Below are 20,763 nucleotides of genomic sequence, written 5' to 3'. Positions count from 1 at the left end.
TCATATTCAGTCATTTTTTATTTATTGTAAGAAACTCACTGATTAAAGGAAAAGGCAACTTTTGTACAAAACCAGGTGTGTAATAGGAGAAAAACATATACGTAATCAATTCCGTTAATTATTTCCATTATATATCGAACATGAAAAAATATTTTTAACTTTGAAATCATGAATTGACACAGAGGAGTCAAAGTTGGAGGAGGCAGCCATTTTGAGATTGTGGGCAACTATAAACCAATCAGAATCTTTCGTTAATGCGCCTCCCTCTGATCTGTGATGTCACTGGGCCCATGAAAACAGTGTTTACAAGCAGATCACTGTGATTAGGAGTCCCGGCGGGTGGCTTGTATTCGATTCGTTTATATCCCGACCTTGTCAGCTGTCAGATTTATGTTCATGGACCCGGTAAGCTGGTAAATAATATTTATTTATTTTTTTTCTTTACCAAATTCCAACAGAAAACGAGAGCGCCCGAAAGGGAAAACCGAGCCGAGCCGCTTCACGCATGTGCAGTAGGCTTGGTTGGACAAATCCAAATAGGAGTCATTCAGGATTCAGCCATGTTTTTGCTCCGTGTTTTTACTCAACCAAAGTTATACAGTATTATGAGCTTTAAGTTGCATAAATAAAACCATTTGGTGAAACTTTGAAGAAGCGATTGTACTGGTTTTTACCTTATTACCATGAAGCACTGAAGAGTTCTTTTCAGTGGTGGGCCGCATGACGTCACGCAGTAGATCAATATGACGGAACGCATCTTCGCTGAGCTCAGCGCAAGCCCATATTATTAAAAGTTAAAAGATACTGTTATGCGGTCTGTTCTTTCTCGATAAATTCCATGATCGATTACTTTATATATTTATCTATCTATTTGTGGTGATTTTGTACAAAAGTTGCCTTTTCCTTTAAATAGTAGTATTCATACTGTTTATAGTAGTTTTAGATTTAATGATACTGCTACCTGTCAACTGTCATAATACTTAAAGCTAGATGGACTTTCAATTTCATAAAACCAGTGAAATTTAGTTCCCTTTGAAATTTGGTCATTGTGATGTGTTTATTTCTGTAATATCTAAAAAAAAACAAAAAACAGGACATTCTGTGGCTGTACATGTTTACCATTTTTTCTTCTTGCTTTCCATTACTGTAATCAGTCTTTCAAATTTCATTCACGTCCTCTATTTTTCTCTCCTGTATCAAATTTTTATCCCACAATGCCTTGCGCGAATGGGGAAAACCCACCACGTGATGCATGACATAGTATCTTCAATTGAGTCATGTTGAAGCAGGAAAAAATAGCAGAGAATTTAGGACCACGTGGTCCTAAATTCATTAATTGTTCTATTTTTAAAAAATAATAAAATTTGAAGTCTATGATTTGAATTCAGTAGCTTTCGGTCCACTAAACATAAATAATTGGGTGTCAGGGAAAATAATTTTTATGACTAAAACTTGAAAAATCTGAAAGTCAGTCTACCCTTAAATATAACACAGTGCTTTTCTCTAATTTGCTCTACCTTGCCAAGTATTTATCTAGCTTAATTACAACCCTGATTCCAAAAAAGTTGGGACAAAGTACAGATTGTAAATAAAAACGGAATGCAATAATTTACAAATCTCAAGAAACTGATATTGTATTCACAATAGAACATAGACAACATATCAAATGTCGAAAGTGTGACATTTTGAAATTTCATGCCAAATACTGGCTCATTTGAAATTTCATGACAGCAACACATCTCAAAAAAGTTGGGACAGGGGCAATAAGAGGCTGGAAAAGTTAAAGGTACAAAAAAGGAACAGCTGGAGGACCAAATTGCAACTCATTAGGTCAATTGGCAATTGGTCATTAACATGACTGGGTATAAAAAGAGCATCTTGGAGTGGCAGCGGCTCTCAGAAGTAAAGATGGGAAGAGGATCACCAATCCCCCTAATTCTGCGCCGACAAATAGTGGAGCAATATCAGAAAGGAGTTCGACAGTGTAAAATTGCAAAGAGTTTGAACATATCATCATCTACAGTGCATAATATCATCAAAAGATTCAAAGAATCTGGAAGAATCTCTGTGCATAAGGGTCAAGGCCAGAAAACCATACTGGGTGCCCGTGATCTTCGGGCCCTTAGACGGCACTGCATCACATACAGGCATGCTTCTGTATTGGAAATCACAAAATGGGCTCAGGAATATTTCCAGAGAACATTATCTGTGAACACAATTCACCGTGCCATCTGCCGTTGCCAGCTAAAACTCTATAGTTCAAAGAAGAAGCCGTATCTAAACATGATCCAGAAGTGCAGACGTCTTCTCTGGGCCAAGGCTCATTTAAAATGGACTGTGGCAAAGTGGAAAACTGTTCTGTGGTCAGACGAATCAAAATTTGAAGTTCTTTATGGAAATAAGGGACGCCGTGTCATTCGGACTAAAGAGGAGAAAGACGACCCAAGTTGTTATCAGCGCTCAGTTCAAAGCCTGCATCTCTGATGGTATGGGGTTGCATTAGTGCGTGTGGCATGGGCAGCTTACACATCTGGAAAGACACCATCAATGTTGAAAGGTATATCCAGGTTCTAGAGCAACATACCGGTATGCTCCCATCTAGACGACGTCTCTTTCAGGGAAGACCTTGCATTTTCCAACATGACAATGCCAAACCACACACTGCATCAATTACAGCATCATGGCTGCATAGAAGAAGGGTCCGGGTACTGAACTGGCCAGCCTGCAGTCCAGATCTTTCACCCATAGAAAACATGTGGCGCATCATAAAACGGAAGATATGACAAAAAAGACCTAAGACAGTTGAGCAACTAGAATCCTACATTAGACAAGAATGGGTTAACATTCCTATCCCTGAACTTGAGCAACTTGTCTCCTCAGTCCCCAGACGTTTACAGACTGTTGTAAAGAGAAAAGGGGATGTCTCACAGTGGTAAACATGGCCTTGTCCCAACTTTTTTGAGATGTGGTGTTGTCATGAAATTTAAAATCACCTAATTTTTCTCTTTAAATGATACATTTTCTCAGTTTAAACATTTGATATGTCATCTATGTTCTATTCTGAATAAAATATGGAATTTTGAAACTTCCACATCATTGCATTCCGTTTTTATTTACAATTTGTACTTTGTCCCAACTTTTTTGGATTCGGGGTTGTATATTAATACATTGCAGCAGATTGAAAAAGGTAATAATTAGGCATATCAGGTGAAAATTCAAATTCAGTCCAAACTGCTTGAAAGTGCACTCACTGAATTCAGAAATGAATGTAGAACAACATACTTTTTACAGAATTAAAATATGTTTATCTGTTCATGAGATAGAACAACTCAAATATTGAAGACACGGCTTAATTTTTCGAAAGCTGCCGTAATATTCTGTCTGAGGATCACATGGTCCAAAATGGGCCTCATTAACCAATGAGATCAAATGTTTTTTTCTTAATAACTTTTCTATTTTTCAAGATATGTACATGGAAATTGGCAGGTATATAGATGGTTGTATACTGAATACAAAGTTTGAAAAATTAGTAAAAACAAATTGTGCAAATTTGTATTTAATTAGGTAAAACCGTTAAATCGGTACACTCAATAAAAAAAGTAATAAGTAATTTCTAATACCCTCTTTGTGCTCTATAGGCCTTTGTATTTATCAAAAGTACGGCCTACTAGTGTTTATATGAAAGAATATGAATGATGATTTTGATTAATATTCACAGCTTTCAAGGCGAACCTCGAAAAAACTGAGTGAGCCGCATCCAATAAATGAGTCCAGTTAATTGAATTGAAATTGACACTCGCGTTTCTGACTTCCGGTTTTTTAAAATATCATTCCGACCACTAAGATCTCGATATTTTTCATCAAACCAACTACAGTTATATTCTAAAATAGTTATTTATTTACAGGAATCAGTTTTATTTGGAAAAATAAGTAGGTAAAGCTTTGAAAACTCACTTCAAAGTCTCCCTTGAAGCATAACATCAGAATTAGCAGACGAAAAATTTTGCTGAATACTTCATCAGAAACAGTGAGAGTGAGAGAACATCCTTATAAGTTATCTGATTGATATTCATGAGTAATCCAGTCAAAAACCGATGAGAAGAGAGAAAACCTGACCACTTTCCCGTGACTCAAAAAGCACCAGCAGTTTCCTAATGTCATGCAAACAGAAAGTGTACTCTGTTGTACCAACTTCAACCTGCCATTACTCCCAAAGTACTGAACAGATATTAACAACATACATTTCGTTTCTTTGGAAAGCAGATATTATACGCTTTTTAATGATAATATTCACAACAGAAAATATTCAAGAGTTAAACAGTGACAGATTTGGAAACTCAGATGAGCGTCTGCATGCACAGTTTTCACAGCACAGCCAGCGAGCGTCTGATAAGCCTATAATATTAAAATGAAGGAATTTCACTACTGCATTCAAGTCTTATTACACTTCATTGTAATTTGCCTTCCTTCAGTGTTGAACGCAGAGCTCCAGCTAGATAAACTGAAGCCAAATGTGGCAAGACGGACCCGCCTGCAGGATTCTCATCAGCCATACAGCCTCTTTCAACTCACCATTCAGAGAGACATAGGAACATTGTGTAAGAACCTCACTGCATACTTACTGGTAGGTTTACGCCAACAAACCCAATTTATTTTGTGTGAACGTTTTTCAATCTAGTGACTACATCTCACTCCAAAAAAAAAAATCACTGGGTTAGGGTTCAAATATTTTTTGTGTTGGAAACTGCATACAGATTGCAGCCTTCAAGATAATAAAGCATGTGGTCCATGAAGTGCACCGAATATTCATTTGATTTTATTTTTACAGTGCAATGGACATTGCGACATTGTATCTTCACAGAAATGCAGAATGTAGATTTAGATTTTTAATGAACAATCCAGAGGCGAGAGTGGTAAGAAAAAACTCCCTGAGACAATTTGAAGAAGAAACCTTCAGAAGAACCAGTCTATTGTAGATAACACTGGAGAGTGAGTTTATAAATTATTAGCATATATGATTGTAGAAGAGTAAAAACAAACAGAACTACATGTGTTGAAAGGATATAAATGAGCATATTGTGAATAGAGGTCCTAGGATGAGTAGAGGACAGTCTTCATGACTTAAAGGAGAACTGAAGGCAATTTTTTTTTATTCTCAAAATTCTATTTATCTCATTTTATAAAATATAGAAATGCATTTCTGACAGCTATTTTGTCACTGCTATAGCAAGTTATGAGTGTTTGAAATATGCTATGTAATATATCAGTCCATATGTCAAAGCAATGGGCGTAAACGAGATTCGCCGAGACCTGTGCGAGACATTGTAGGACGGAAATAAAACGTACAGCGGAAATCAAAGTGACCAACGTCTGCCAACGTTGTCAAAAGACCCGCGTACCCTCCTTTGAATGCTGACGTAATCAAGCCGGAAGTTTTCCCTGTGTCCGAAATCACTCCCTACTCACTATATAGGGCACTATATAGTGGGGACGCCATTTTGTTGTGCTGTCCGAAACCTTAGTGAGGATTATATGGGAAATGCGTTCAGTATAATATGTCTCATCTCATCTCATTATCTCTAGCCGCTTTATCCTTCTACAGGGTCGCAGGCAAGCTGGAGCCTATCCCAGCTGACTACGGGCGAAAGGCGGGGTACACCCTGGACAAGTCGCCAGGTCATCACAGGGCTGACACATAGACACAGACAACCATTCACACTCACATTCACACCTACGGTCAATTTAGAGTCACCAGTCAACCTAACCTGCATGTCTTTGGACTGTGGGGGAAACCGGAGCACCCGGAGGAAACCCACGCGGACACGGGAAGAACATGCAAACTCCACACAGAAAGGCCCTCGCCGGCCCCGGGGCTCGAACCCAGGACCTTCTTGCTGTGAGGCGACAGCGCTAACCACTACACCACCGAGCCGCCCAGTATAATATGTATTTATCACAGAAATACATGCATGTATTTATTATTTTGAAAACCCACCAGACGCCTGATCTGGCACATTTTAATTGTGCGACAGTAATGACGTAAATATCAGCGTGATGGACTAGTCCTTATCCTGTCATCTTCCCAAATCTTCTCTACTCCACGTTGGTTCGAAGTCGTATGGAATAATCTCCATCACTGATGAAGCTGGCAAATCTTGAAATTAATCTAAATTGGAATTATATGGCGATCTGGCCGCTGTGTAAACGGTTTTCAAAATGGCGGCGCTGACACTTCATGTTTTGAAGTCTCGCACAAGTCTCGTGAAGATCACGCGGATAAGCGATGCCTGCCGTGGACCATACGAACTACATTCAACATGGCTAAAAACTGAAATGGCTGATAAGTGTAATGTAATATGCCAATACGAGTCACGATATAAGGTTAATAAAACCAAAAACATAATTGAATAACACGTTAATTAAGAAATAAAGCAAGTTTAAAAATAACTTCAGTTCCCCTTTAAGCAGCAGTTCTTAAAAGGTCCATTCTGCAGTATCCAGATATTAGGTTTGAAATGAAAATTAAATTTCAAGCTGGTCTCTATTTTGGAAGTCACATGAGAAATGAAAAAGGACTCATTTATGAATTTTTACACTTGTGTGTGACTTGTGAAATGGAATCCAGAGCCATGTTTTGATGTATTTTTAGTTACTGAAAATGAGTCATTGAACAGCAGAAAAAGGGAAAAAGCAATTTTGAAAAATGCTGTTCTGAATTGCGTTTTAGTTTATTTAGAACTTAGGTTTTGGGTGACCTGGAAGCCTAAGCTTGTGGGCGGGTTGGGAGCGTTATGGTTTGTTTATTCTCATCCGCATGACTTGGCGTCTTTGGAGGCATATTCCCACGGTTCAGAAAAAAATGGCAAAGTCCCACTGCTCAGTTTTACCATGGGCATCAGGCGTTAAAACAGCAAAGTCCCAACTTTCGGTTTTACCAGGGGCCAGCGCGACTCGGAGGCCCGCGAGGCAGAAGGTTTTTAATCCGCCCCTGGGTTGGGGTGGGCTTAAGTGTGGGTGCCCATGCCCGACTGGTGCGCCAGGTTAGTGTCCCGAGCGGGGTGGAGCGGAAGTCGCAGAGCGTGCCGTGGGTGGGAGGGAGTCATTTATTTATTTAATTGAATACTCCCTACGTCAGCGGCTCTCATTAAGGCACGGAGCGGAGTTCGCCTCGGGGGGAAATAACGTCCCCTGGCTGGGAGCTGACGGGCCCTGGCAGCGCTGGTTCGTTGGGGTAGAGGGCGGAGGTCTCTGGCTGGCAAGTTTGGGGAGCCTGGGACCTCCCCTGCACGAGTTTCGAGCGTCCAAAGTTGGGCTGGAGCTGCTGAAAGAAACGAAACCTAAGCGGAGCGCCGCGGCTCGCCTTGGGGCGAATTACATCCCGAGGCGCGGGGCTAGCCGGCCCTGTCAGCGCTGGTTCGTTGGGGGAGAGGGCAGAGGTCTCTGGCTGGCAAGTTTGGGGAGGCTGGGACCTCCCCTGCCCGAGCTACGAGCGTCCAAAGTCTGGCTGGAGCCGCCGATGGAAAAACGAAACTGAAGCCGAGCACCGTGGCTCTTCATCCCGAGGCGCGGGGCTAGCCGCATATGGAGGCGTATGAAATTCAATAAAGGAATAAATGAATATTACAAAATAAGAAAACGATCAGAAATGTTGTCCACTTTTCTAATACTACTATTTGATGATGGCAATACATTTCGAAAACAAAATAGAGCCATTTCTGCTTGTATTGTTTAAAATAAAACACCAAGCTGCACCCTTTTTTAAATTTCGTCTTTCATTCCAAAATAAAATAATGAATGAACGAAAAAGTACACGGACCCTTTTGGACCCCACTGTAGGTCAATATATATTTTGTCCCATGGATTAAATGTACAAAATGGATAAAATATATATATTAACTTACAGTGGGGTCCAAAAGTCTGAGACCAGCTTGAAATTTAATTTTCATTTAAAATTGGAAACAAACGTAACTTTTGAAGTTTAAAACGAAGAAAGTAAAAGTTCGATAGCTTGAATATTTAAGATATTGATGTGCTATTGATCATGTTAACTGTTTTGTGCAAAAGGTCAGATATTTTTCATGCCTAATCTCTCCTACTGAAGCATGCGTATAAACGACGCTCCGAATTTTATCTAAATTTAATCATATGGTTTTGCACAAAACTTGTAGAGTCCATGCCAGGTTGAGTGCACACTGTCACTAAAGCACAAAGTGGAACATACCAGCTGCTAAGGAATTCAGATATTTGTGCACATATTTCAAAGATTGTACTTTTCACTCATGTTGTTGCCAGTAATATAATTTGCAATGTAAATAACTGTATGAATTTAGAAAAGTATGCAAAATACAAGCATTGTCATTAATGGTCTGAGACATTTGGACCCACTGTGTCAGTGTTTGAAAACGGATATCAAGAGTCAGGGCCGGATCCAGCTCCCACTAACAGGGTGGGCCAGGAAGTTTTTTTTTTGGGGGGGGCAATATTATATATATATATATATATATATATATATATATATATATATATATATATATATATATATATATATATATATATATATGACTGGGCGGCACGGTGGTGTAGTGGTTAGCGCTGTCGCCTCACAGCAAGAAGGTCTGGGTTCGAGCCCCGTGGCCGGCGAGGGCCTTTCTGTGCGGAGTTTGCATGTTCTCCCCGTGTCCGCGTGGGTTTCCTCCGGGTGCTCCGGTTTCCCCCACAGTCCAAAGACATGCAGGTTAGGTTAACTGGTGACTCTAAATTGACCGTAGGTGTGAATGTGAGTGTGAATGGTTGTCTGTGTCTATGTGTCAGCCCTGTGATGACCTGGCGACTTGTCCAGGGTGTACCCCGCCTTTCGCCCGTAGTCAGCTGGGATAGGCTCCAGCTTGCCTGCAACCCTGTAGAACAGGATAAAGCGGCTAGAGATAATGAGATGAGATGAGATGAATAGCTTCGGGCGGCACGGTGGTGTAGTGGTTAGCGCTGTTGCCTCACAGCAAGAAGGTCCGGGTTCGAGCCCCGTGGCTGACGAGGGCCTTTCTGTGCGAAGTTTGCATGTTCTCCCTGTGTCCGCGTGGGTTTCCTCCGGGTGCTTTGGTTTCCCCCACAGTCCAAAGACATGCAGGTTAGGTTAACTGGTGACTCTAAATTGACCGTAGGTGTGAATGTGAGTGTGAATGGTTGTCTGTGTCTATGTGTCAGCTCTGTGATGACCTGGCGACTTGTCCAGGGTGTACCCGTCTTTCGCCCATAGTCAGCTGGGATAGGCTCCAGCTTGCCTGCGACCCTGTAGAACAGGATGAAGCGGCTAGAGATAATGAGATGAATAGCTTCTATTTTGGTGTTGATTCGAATCTTAATATTTATACCGGCCTGATTTAATTTGAGTCTTTCACATCAACAAAGTCTCCTTATGTATCTCTTCTTTATACAACTTTAGCCAGAGTTCAAGGACAAGCTGAGCCCTATCTTCATCTCACTGAACTATAGCCTGGACAACACCCATGAAGCAATATTACATGGACAAAATGTTGCAGCCAGTCAGGTGGGAAATGCGAGTCTAATGGCACAGAAATTTTCTTCTTTAGTGACAGTAAAAAAAAGCAAAAAGTGTTCCCTCTCTCTACAGACACAGATTGTTCTTGACTGCGGTGATGATAACATCTGCATCCCTGAATTGAATCTTACAGCTGAAGCGTAAGCATTGGAGTCACTTTTACATGAAAAGACTATTACTTTTTTTGTGCGTTTTTTTTTTTGCCATGACAGAAGTTATCCTTATTTTATTCCCTCTGTTCTACCCTGACAGGCGCACAGATCCTATCCTGATTGGGGATGAGAACCCAGCTCTCCTGATCATCACTGCTGAGAATCATGGTGAAGGAGCATATGAGACAGAACTATTTGTCCATCTTCCACCTCAAACACACTATCAGGGTGTGTTAAGTGACGAGGAGGTGAATGCTATTTCTCTCACTCTAAACTAAACTTGCATGCTTGAAGCGTGCTTGGCTGGACACCAATAATCAGTGGGAAGAAATACACTCACAGAGAAATGGCTTATTTATCCTTCATATTGAGTTTGGGTTCCTGGAGACACCAAACTCTATTCCATGAACAGCTTCCACATTTTATCAACTCAAAACTAATTATTTTTGTTCATTTCTTGTGAAATGCTTCTAACTATCATTTTGACCTGCTGGCACAATTTAAACATTGCCAAGTTAAAATTATGCTCTGTTTGTTAGCTTATCATATTACTGAGAGCAAAGTCTGCCATCCTGATGAATTAGGAAAAGCTATAAAGCGCCTATGACTGCTACAAAGCACTGACACTGGAGACTCCTTCCATAAATGCTTGTTAAATGGCTACAATTATACATGTTTTAGTCGAGTCAAAATGTGCCACAATCTCCTGTAAATGTCCTATAAATCCTAAAACCTGTAACTACACAAAACATGGTTATATTCCAATATTTTGGTTCATATTGCAGGGCTTTAGTCGTCTTCTTTGTGGTCTGAAGAAAGATAATGGTTCTGCCGTTGTGGTGTGTGAACTGGGCAACCCAATGAAAGCTGAACAGAAGGTAAAAACAGAGCTCTGCATCATGCTTAGATATTAACACATGTTTGAGTGTGTGGTTTTTTTTGTTGTTGTTTATTTGTTTGTTTGTTTTCCTTCCCAAGTCATTTTAAAACACACACATTTCACTTACTGGAATATTATGTGCTTTTGTGTCTCTTTGAACTCTTTTGTAGATCATGGCCGGCCTGTACTTCAGCATGGGTGGGCTGGAGGATGTCGAGACCCATGTGTCCTTCCATTTACAAATTAAAAGGCAAGAACATTCATTATTCACCATGGTGCTTGGAAGACCCTTCAATATAATTACTATACTTCACAATAGTCTGTTAGCTTGAGTTGCTTTTTGAAGTTTGCTTTTTGCAATGTTGCTTGATTGTTTGTTCTCGTTCACCGTCATTAATCAATAGCAAGAACAGTCAGAACCCAAACAGCAATGCAGTGGAAGTGAAGATCAATGTTCAGGCTGAGGCTTTGCTGGAGATGCAGGGGTGAGTTTAGTTTGAACCTGTTGATCCTCAAGTGAGAAGGCAACATTTGTGGTGTTTTTGTTGTTGTTTTTGTTGTTGTTATAGAGTCACAATACCTCTAAACCACTTAGCATTGTTGTTCAATGTTTGATATTCTCTGCACAACTGCATTAATTTACGTAAATGTTATTATTAATGCAATTGTTAAGAATCTGACTCATGAATGCTTTGTAAGTACAGATTAGCATACTGTAGTTATGAAGCATTGTAATTTTTTTTTCTTTTTCATTGCAGAGTCTCTTCTCCTTCTGAGTGCATGTTACCAATTGCCAACTGGGAACCAAAAAATCCCCCAGAAAATTTGGAGGATGTGGGCCCCCTTGTAGAGCATGTTTATGAGGTGTCACAGAAAGTGCAATATATATATCCATCCATTATCTGTAGCCACTTATCCTGTTCTACAGGGTCACAGGCAAGCTGGAGCCTATCCCAGCTGACTATGGGCGAGAGGCAGGGTACACCCTGGACAAGTCACCAGGTCATCGCAGGGCAGACACATACGGTAGATACAGTCAACCATTCACACCTACAGTCAATATAGAGCCACCAATTAGCCTAACCTGCATGCCTTTGGGGGAAACCGGAGCACCTGGAGGAAACCTACACGGACATGGGGAGAACATGCAAACTCCACACATAAAGGCCCCCGTCGGCCACTGGGTTCGAACCTTCTTGCTGTGAGGCAACAGTGCTAACCAGTACACCACCGTGCTGCCCTGCTATACAGTTAGGTCCATAAATATTTGGACAGAGACAACATTTTTCTAATTTTGGTTCTGTACATTACCACAATGAATTTTGAACAAAACAATTCAGATGCAGTTGAAGTTCAGACTTTCAGCTTTAATTCAGTGGGTTGAACAAAATGATTGCATAAAAATGTGAGGAACTAAAGCATTTTTTAAAACACAATCCCTTCATTTCAGGGGCTCAAAAGTAATTGGACAAATTAAATCATTGTAAATAAAATGTTCATTTCTAATACTTGGTTGAAAACCCTTTGTTGGCAATGACTGCCTGAAGTCTTGAACTCACGGACATCACCAGACGCTGTGTTTCCTCCTTTTTAATGCTCTGCCAGGCCTTTACTGCAGCGGTTTTCAGTTGCTGTCCGTTTGTGGGCCTTTCTGTCTGAAGTTTAGTCTTTAACAAGTGAAATGCATGCTCAATTGGGTTGAGATCAGGTGACTGACTTGGCCATTCAAGAATATTCCACTTCTTTGCTTTAATAAACTCCTGGGTTGCTTTGGCTTTATGTTTTGGGTCATTGTTAGCCTGGGAAATCCCATGCTGCTTTGCACAATCGTTCCGATCTGAAAAGACAGCATGGAAACTATGGTCTAAAGGCTCGCCTGAGTTAGGGAGCCAATCAGAGAGTGGGGAGGGGTGGAAAGATGGTGACGCGTACTACTCGACAAACGGAAGCTTGTAGTTTATTTGGGACTGTTTACGGATCACATTTAACATGGCGGCGAGCGATACGAACCAAACTAACCAAACCAGCTTCTCTCATATTTGTCTTGCACAAACGGCAGTAATCGTTCAGTGCCATTGTTTTCCTATTTTTGTTTTGCCTTCTCTTTCCTTCTCTTCTTCGCCTCTTCGTCTTCTTCGTCGCTCTAACTACGTCACCGGGTACAACTGCCATGATTGGCCATGGGCTACGTATACGCCAAATGATAGACATTCACAACGTCCAATAAACGGCCGTTGACAATCGTAAACCACACCTCCCCTACGAGAAATTCAATAGGCGGATTCCAGACCATATTTCACTTGTGATATGGTCTGGTGTTAACCAGACTAGGTCATTGTCCATCTGTATTATGAAACACCGACCAATCAGTTTGGCTGCATTTGGCTGGATTTGAGCACACAGTATGTCTCTGAATACCTCAGAATCCATCCGGCTGCTTCTGTCCTGTGTCACATCATCAATAAACACTAGTGACCCAGTGCCACTAGCAGCCATGCATGCCCAAGCCATCACACTGCCTCCGCCATGTTTTACAGATGATGTGGTATGCTTTGGATCATGAGTTGTACCACGCCTTCGCCATACTTTTTTCTTTCCATCATTCAGGTAGAGGTTGATCTTGGTTTCATCTGTCCAAAGAATGTTCTTCCAGAACTGTGCTGGCTTTTTTAGATGTTTTTTAGCAAAGTCCAATCTAGCCTTTTTATTCTTGAGGCTTATGAGTGGCTTGCACCGTGCAGTGAACCCTCTGTATTTACTTTCATGCAGTCTTCTCTTTATGGTAGATTTGGATATTGATAGGCCTACCTCCTGGAGAGTGTTGTTCACTTGGTTGGCTGTTGTGAAGGGGTTTCTCTTCACCATGGAAATTATTCTGCGATCATCCACCACTGTTGTCTTCTGTGGGTGTTCAGGTCTCTCTGCATTGATGAGTTCACCAGTGCTTTCTTTCCTTCTCAGGATGTACCAAACTGTAGATTTTGCCACTCCTAATATTGTAGCAATTTCTTGGATGGTTTTTTTTTCTGTTTTCGCAGCTTAAGGATGGCTTGTTTCACCTGCATGGAGAGCTCCTTTGACCGCATGTTTTCTTCACAGCAAAATCTTCCAAATGCAAGCACCACACCTCAAATCAACTCCAGGCCTTTTATCTGCTTAATTGAGAATGACATAACAAAGGAATTGCCCACACTTGCCCATGAAATAGCCTTTGAGTCAATTGTCCAATTACTTTTGGTCCCTTTAAAAACAGGGCGGCACATGTTAAGGAGCTGAAACTCCTAAACCCTTCATCCAATTTTAATGTGGATACCCTCAAATGAAAGCTGAAAGTCTGGACTTTATGCCCATGTCCATTATATAACTATAACTTGAATATGTTTCAGTAAACAGGTAAAAAAAGAAAATTTGTGTCAGTGTCCAAATATATATGGACCTAACTGTGTGTGTGTGTATATATATATAAATAATTTTTTTGTGGAAAATCTGTTCAGTCTTGCATGGCCGTTAATCACCATCACAGTGAACTTCAAAATCATAAAAATGTTTTTAAAAAAAGAAAGACAAGTATCTACAGTCATTTGCCATGGTTGGGTGTCAATCCTGATTCTGAGTTACTATGTGATGTTTCACAGGTGCCCAGATTTTCTCTGGATTCCTTGTTCTCCTCTCACATCACAAAAATGTACCGGTAACAGAAAGTCAATTATATTACAGGCATTTAGCAGACACTCTTATCCAGAGCAATATACAACACACCCAGAGCAGCCTGGAGTTAGGGGCCTTGCTTAAGGGCACTTCAGCCATTCCTGCTGGTCCAGGGAATCAAACCAGTGACCTTTTGGGCCCAAAGCTGCATCTCTAACCATTAGGCCACAGCTTAGGTGTGACTGTGTGTAAATGAGTGTGTGACTGGGTGGCACGGTAGTGCAGTAGTTAGCACTGTTGCCTCACAGCAACAAGGTTCTGGATTCGAGCCTCATGGCCAACGAGGGCCTTTCTGTGTGGGGTTTGCATGTTCTCCCCATGTCTGTGTGGGTTTCTTCCAGGTGCTCTGGTTTCCTCCACAGTTTAAAGACATGCAGGTTAGGTAAAATACCTAGCCACTAGGGTTGTACAAGTGAGTACATACTTAGTGCCAGTTCCAAGCCCGGATAGATTGGGAAAGGTTGCATCAGGAAGGGCATCTGGTGCAAAACCTGTACTAAGTCAAATATGCAGAACAGATCCACTGTGGCGACCCCTAACGGGAGCAGCCAGAAGAAGAATGAGTGGGTGAATGTCTGTGGCCTGTGGTATACTGGCATCCCATCTGTATTGTATTCCTGCCATCTGCCCATTGTTCCTGGGATAGGTTCCAAATCCACTGCTACCCAGACCAGGATAAAGTGGTTACTGAAGGTGAATGAATGTGTGAATGTTCAAACATTAAAAAATAGTTTTAAGATGTGGTGGTAGCTTTGCAGTAAATGTTCTGTCGCAGTGACTCTGTCATTGTTAGTTCAGTACCAAGCACTGGCAGATTATCATTGTGCCATTAAGACTCCTAACCTTCAACTGCTCCAAGACTGCCACATACTCTTAGAAAAAGAAGTTCCAGCTGGAACCCTAAAGGGTTCTATGGTTTGTCCTTTCCTTAATTGTTCTATGGAGAACAACTGAATATTTTAGGAAGAGTTAGGTTTGTAGTACTCAAGTCCAGGACTTGGACTTGAGTCCGACTTGTGCCCTAATTTTAAGGTCTAGTGACTTGACTTGGACTTGAGCACTGATGACTCGGACTTGGACTCGTGCATTAACTGCATTTGGACTCTCAAATTGGAGACGAGGACTCTGATTTTTTTTTTTTTTGTAACATGGCACAATAATTTGGCATAAGATATTTATATCTACATTAATTTTTACACTAATTTTGTGCAAGAGAATGCACATTCACCTATTCATACATCATGTTCAGGAACAAACTAACGTGAATAGAGCAAAAGTGCCTGGAGAGAATAGTGTCAGAGTCAAAGCTTTTGTTTTTGACGTGCATCATTTTTGTGTAACATGGTTATGTTTTTGAAATGCACACAAGTGCATTTGTTCCAATAAAGCACATTAGAGTGTTTTGTGAGAGTGTTATGTTTTTGACCTGGATGCTTAAAATTAATGCCACCAGCCTTTTCCTAAATATTCCTGATAGAAGATATCTTTTTTTTGTGTGAATTTATTGTAGACTATGATATGGGACATACATCTTCACACTACTCAATGCTATCAATGTGTTTTAGAGGGTGTGCGTGTGTGACAGCTGTGTCATTTGTGTTGGACTCTTCTCAGATCAATAGTGGACTTGACTCGGACTCGACTCGGATCAATAGTGGACTCGGACTCAACTCGAAATTTTCTTTAACGACTTGGACTTGAACACTGGAGATTTGAGACCGGACTCGGATTTGAGGTTTAGTGACTCGACTACAATGCTGGGAAGAGTCCTCTCAGAAAAGCAAGTGGGTTTTTAGATAGTTCAGGGCTTTTATCTTCCTAATATGGGGTGCAATTTGAATCCTTTCTTCCTCAACTATAAGATTCTACATTGAACCTTTAGGAAACCTTCCAGAGCGACATTTCCAGTTCGACATGATAATTTTTTTTTCAAGAGTTTAGAAATGCTGTAGATACATCACTTTCCAGTGTGAACCTAGTTAAAGCGACGAACGTTTTATAAAGCTACTGAGTGGTTATACTGGACTAATAGGTTATGTTTCAACAAATGGATTCTAACTATAATGGGTTTCAACCAACTGCAAATAGTCAATATGTCCCCTTTAGGATTTTGAGGAAACCATTTTGAAGTGTAACCTTTTAAGACATCAAAATTGTTTTTTATAATTTTTTTTCTGTTAAGGAGAAGTGATTCTACTTATGACTCTTCCTTGAGGAATCTTATTTTAAATAGATACTCTGTCTCCAGGGGGCGGCACGGTGGTGTAGTGGTTGGCGCTGTCGCCTCACAGCAAGAAGGTCCGGGTTCGAGCCCCGTGGCCGGCGAGGGCCTTTCTGTGCGGAGTTTGCATGTTCTCCCCGTGTCCGTGTGGGTTTCCTCCGGGTGCTCCGGTTTCCCCCACAGTCCAAAGACATGCAGGTTAGGTTAACTGGTGACTCTAAATTGGCCGTAGGTGTGAATGTGAGTGTGAATGGTTGTCTGTGTCTATGTGTCAGCCCTGTGATGACCTGGCGACTTGTCCAGGGTGTACCCCGCCTTTCACCCGTAGTCAGCTGGGATAGGCTCCAGCTTGCCTGCGACCCTGTAGAACAGGATAAAGCGGCTAGAGATAATGAGATGAGACTCTGTCTCCAGCTTCCTGCCTAATTTGAATGTACTAATAATACAGATTCTTCCCTTTGGATAAGCGAAAACCAAGTGTTATTTGTGTTGATTTTATATCCTAATTCTATGTGTTATAACTCTCAGGAGGCATCACACATGCAAAACATGCTTCCCTCTTTTATGATTTACTGTAGATCATCGAATAAACAATTTACCCATGCTCCTTTGTGCTGTCAGTTAAGGAATAAAGGGCCGAGCGCAGTCAGTGCAAGGCTGGAACTACATTTTCCAGTACAGCACAATGGCTCTCGTGTGCTCTATGTGTTCACCAGCGCTTCAGAGGAGCTCCTGACATGCAGCACACACCCTTCCGAGATTGATCCACTCAGGGTGAGAGTACCACCTCTTTTCTATTCATTTTTCTTTTCATTATAATTTCAGGTTTACAATATAAATCTGTTTTTGACTCAGAAATAAGATTTGTGAAAATTTTATGTTGCTACATTTCTAATTTTGATTCGTCAGACCTTGGGACAATTTTTCACTTCTGACATACTAATTTATATGAATATTACAACCCCAATTCCAAAAAAGTTGGGATGTTGTGTAAACTGTAAATAAAAACAGAATTCGACAGTTTGCAAATCATGGAAACCCTATATTTCATTGAAAATAGTACAAAGACAACATACCAAATGTTGAAACTGAGAAATTTTACTGTTTTTCAAAAGTATATATGCTCATTTTGAATTTGATGTCAGCAACACGTTTCAAAAAAGTTGGGACAAGAGCATGTTTACCACTGTGTTGCATCACCTCTATGTTTTAACAACATTCTGTAAACATTTGGGAACTGAGGAGACCAATTGCTGTCATTTTGAAAGAGAAATGTTGTCCCATTCTTGCCTGATATACAATTTCAGTCGCTCAACAGTTCAGGGTCTCCTTTGTTATATTTTGCGCTTCATAATGTGCCAAATGTTTTAAATGGGAGACAGGTCTGGACTGCAGGCAGGCCAGTTTAGCACCTGGACTCTTTTACTATGGGGCCATGCAGTTTTAATTTGTGCAGAAAGCGGTTTGGCATTGTCTTGCTGAAAGAAGGAAGACCTTCCCTGAAAAAGATTTTGTCTGGATGGCAGCATATTGCTCTGAAACATGCATATATCATTCAGCATTAATGATGCCTTCCCAGATGTACAAGCTACCCATGTCATGTGCACTAATGCCCCCTCATACCATCACAGATGCTGGCTTTTGAACTGTGCACTGATAACAAGCCAAATGGTCCCTCTCCTCTTTAGCCTGAAGGACGTGGTGTCCATGATTTCTAAGAAGAATTTCTACTTTTGATTCGTCAGACCTCAGGACAATTTTCCACTTCGCCTCAGTCCATCATAAAAGAGCTCGGGCCCAGAGAAGGTGGCGGTGTTTCTGGATGTTGTTTATATCTGGTTTTAACTTGCATTTGTGGATGCAGTAATGAACTGTTTTCACAGACGATGGTTTTCTGAAGTGTTCCTGATCCCATCCAGTGATTTCCACTACAGACACATGTCTGCTTTTAATGCAGTGTCGCCTGAGGGCCTGAAGATCACAGGCATCCAATGTCAGTTTTCAGCCTTGTCTCTTGCATACAGAGATTTCTCCAGAGTCTCTGAATCTTTTCATGATATTATGGACCATAGATGATGTGAGCCCCAAATTCTTTGCAATTTTACACTGAGGAACGTTATTCTTAAGTTGTTGCACTGACAGCCCAAGCAGTCTTTCACAGAGTGGTGAACCCCACCCCATCTTTACTTCTGAGAGACTCCGCCTCTCTGGGATGCTCTTTTTATACCCAATCATGTTACTGACCTGTTACCAATTAACCAAATTAGGCTTTTTTTAAGCATTACACAACTTTTTCAGTCTTTTGTTGCCCCGTCCCAGTTTTTCTGAAACGTGTTGCTGACATCAAATTCAAAATGAGCATATATTTTAAATATATATATATAATTTCTCAGTTTCAACATGTGATATGTTGTCTTTGTACTATTTTCAATGAAATATAGCGTTTCCATGATTTGCAAATTATTGCATTATGTTTTTATTTAGGGGCGGCACGGTGGTGTAGTGGTTAGCGCTGTCGCCTCACAGCAAGAAGGTCCTGGGTTCGAGCCCCGGGGCCGGCGAGGGCCTTTCTGTGTGGAGTTTGCATGTTCTCCCCGTGTCCGCGTGGGTTTCCTCCGGGTGCTCTGGTTTCCCCCACAGTCCAAAGACATGCAGGTTAGGTTAACTGGTGACTCTAAATTGACCGTAGGTGTGAGTGTGAATGGTTGTCTGTGTCTATGTGTCAGCCCTGTGATGACCTGGCGACTTGTCCAGGGCCTTTCGCCCGTAGTCAGCTGGGATAGGCTCCAGCTTGCCTGCGACCCTGTAGAAGGATAAAGCGGCTAGAGATAATGAGATGAGATGTTTTTATTTACAGTTTACACAGCATCCCAACTTTTTTGGAACTGGGGTTGTATATCTTGATATCCAAACACATCTTACATGGCCTTATATTGTCATTTTTTTGAGAAACACTGAATTTGTTGTTCTTAGTTACACTTACATTACTGTAAATTACTGGAGAGAAAAAATGCATAGTCATGATTCCATGCAAAATCAATTTAACGTGAAAGTATTGATCCATGAATCCCATGTCCGACATCAACGTTGCCACAAAATACAATACAATTATATATGTATTCATTTCCTGTATGATAGAACATCTGTAACATGTGCACAGAAAAGCTGTAGGTTCTCAGTTTCTTACTAATACCTGCCTGCACTCTTCCTGTTCTTACCCATAGCTTGTGCCACCAGAGTTCATTACAACTATAGGTCCTATTCATCATTTTAACAAACGAGAGGTGCAGCAGCAGGAGCAGGAAGCACAGGAGCAGCCTGAGCAGTATAACAGAAAAACCGTGCACGTGGTAAGGACTTATTAACCTTCATCAGACACATAGGGTACTAAAGGGTGGATGGAGGTTTTCCAGGTATAACCTGTGCAGGAGTTTAAATGTGAGAAATTGTGCAAGGAAAGACAAGTGTAGGAAGTCAACAGTACCCAAACAACCTGGTGGCTTAAGCAAGGCTCTTAACCCTCAGCGGTTCAGCTTGGCATTGTTTTCTTGAATGACCGAAGTAGGTGTATTTACAAATGCACACCATCAGAGGGGGCTATCATCAAAAATATCAAAATTCCAGCACCAGTAGCATACAGAACACTGTGGACTAAACTGTGGGTGCTTTGTATTTGCTTCTAATTTGATATTGAGTGCATATTTCTCTGTTGATCTGGCCTGTACAAATAAATTGCAATTTTTGGTTTCTTGTGGAGGAGCCTATGCAATGCTTAAAGATGCACTACAACTGCTGTTTTCATGTGAAAAGACCTTAGAGACAGATATAAAAGTAACTGTAATATACTGTAAATTTATTAAAAAATTACTGTGTACTGTAAAAATGTGAACAGTAAAAAATTGTTGCTTTATTCAGATTTTAAAATAATACATTTTTCATATGGATGTAGTATCTAGCTGCAGACCCAAGTAGGGGTCAAGTTGCAGCCTGCAAACCAAGTTTCATGATTGTCAAAGCCTCCTGCTGAGCAAAGCCCCTAGGGGGACATACAACCTGGCAGGGCAGAAAACCCTGATTTGGCAAGTACCATGGTTGGATTAAAGCTTCCAAACAGGCAAAACTCCAGGCACCTGCTTCTGGGCAAAGCCCATTGTAAAGCAGATTCTCTTATTGGGCAATGTCTCATTTTGGGGAAAAAGCAAAAGCCTCCTGTTGGGCAAAGTCCCATGATGCGTTTTAGCCTGCT

The 20,763-nt window shown here is 41.0% G+C and overlaps 1 protein-coding gene across 2 annotated transcripts in view; it reads left to right on the top strand.

Moving 5' to 3' along the window:
* itga2b (integrin, alpha 2b) overlaps positions 1 to 20,763 on the top strand; it is a 64,312-nt gene that overhangs the window by 35,699 nt on the left and 7,850 nt on the right. For both annotated transcript variants that reach the window (XM_060901898.1, XM_060901897.1), the window contains exons 17-26: positions 4,473 to 4,624; positions 9,440 to 9,544; positions 9,629 to 9,696; positions 9,809 to 9,956; positions 10,494 to 10,586; positions 10,759 to 10,838; positions 10,993 to 11,073; positions 11,347 to 11,452; positions 17,139 to 17,291; positions 19,742 to 19,867. In XM_060901898.1, coding sequence (XP_060757881.1) covers positions 4,473 to 4,624; positions 9,440 to 9,544; positions 9,629 to 9,696; positions 9,809 to 9,956; positions 10,494 to 10,586; positions 10,759 to 10,838; positions 10,993 to 11,073; positions 11,347 to 11,452; positions 17,139 to 17,291; positions 19,742 to 19,867 — 1,112 coding nt within the window. The remainder of the gene's footprint in view (positions 1 to 4,472; positions 4,625 to 9,439; positions 9,545 to 9,628; positions 9,697 to 9,808; positions 9,957 to 10,493; positions 10,587 to 10,758; positions 10,839 to 10,992; positions 11,074 to 11,346; positions 11,453 to 17,138; positions 17,292 to 19,741; positions 19,868 to 20,763) is intronic.

The sequence above is a fragment of the Neoarius graeffei genome, chromosome 20 (genome assembly GCF_027579695.1).
Source record: "Neoarius graeffei isolate fNeoGra1 chromosome 20, fNeoGra1.pri, whole genome shotgun sequence".
Taxonomy (NCBI): domain Eukaryota; kingdom Metazoa; phylum Chordata; class Actinopteri; order Siluriformes; family Ariidae; genus Neoarius; species Neoarius graeffei.
The sequence above is the reverse complement of the archived record's forward strand: the minus strand, read 5'-3'. Positions and strand labels throughout refer to the sequence as shown.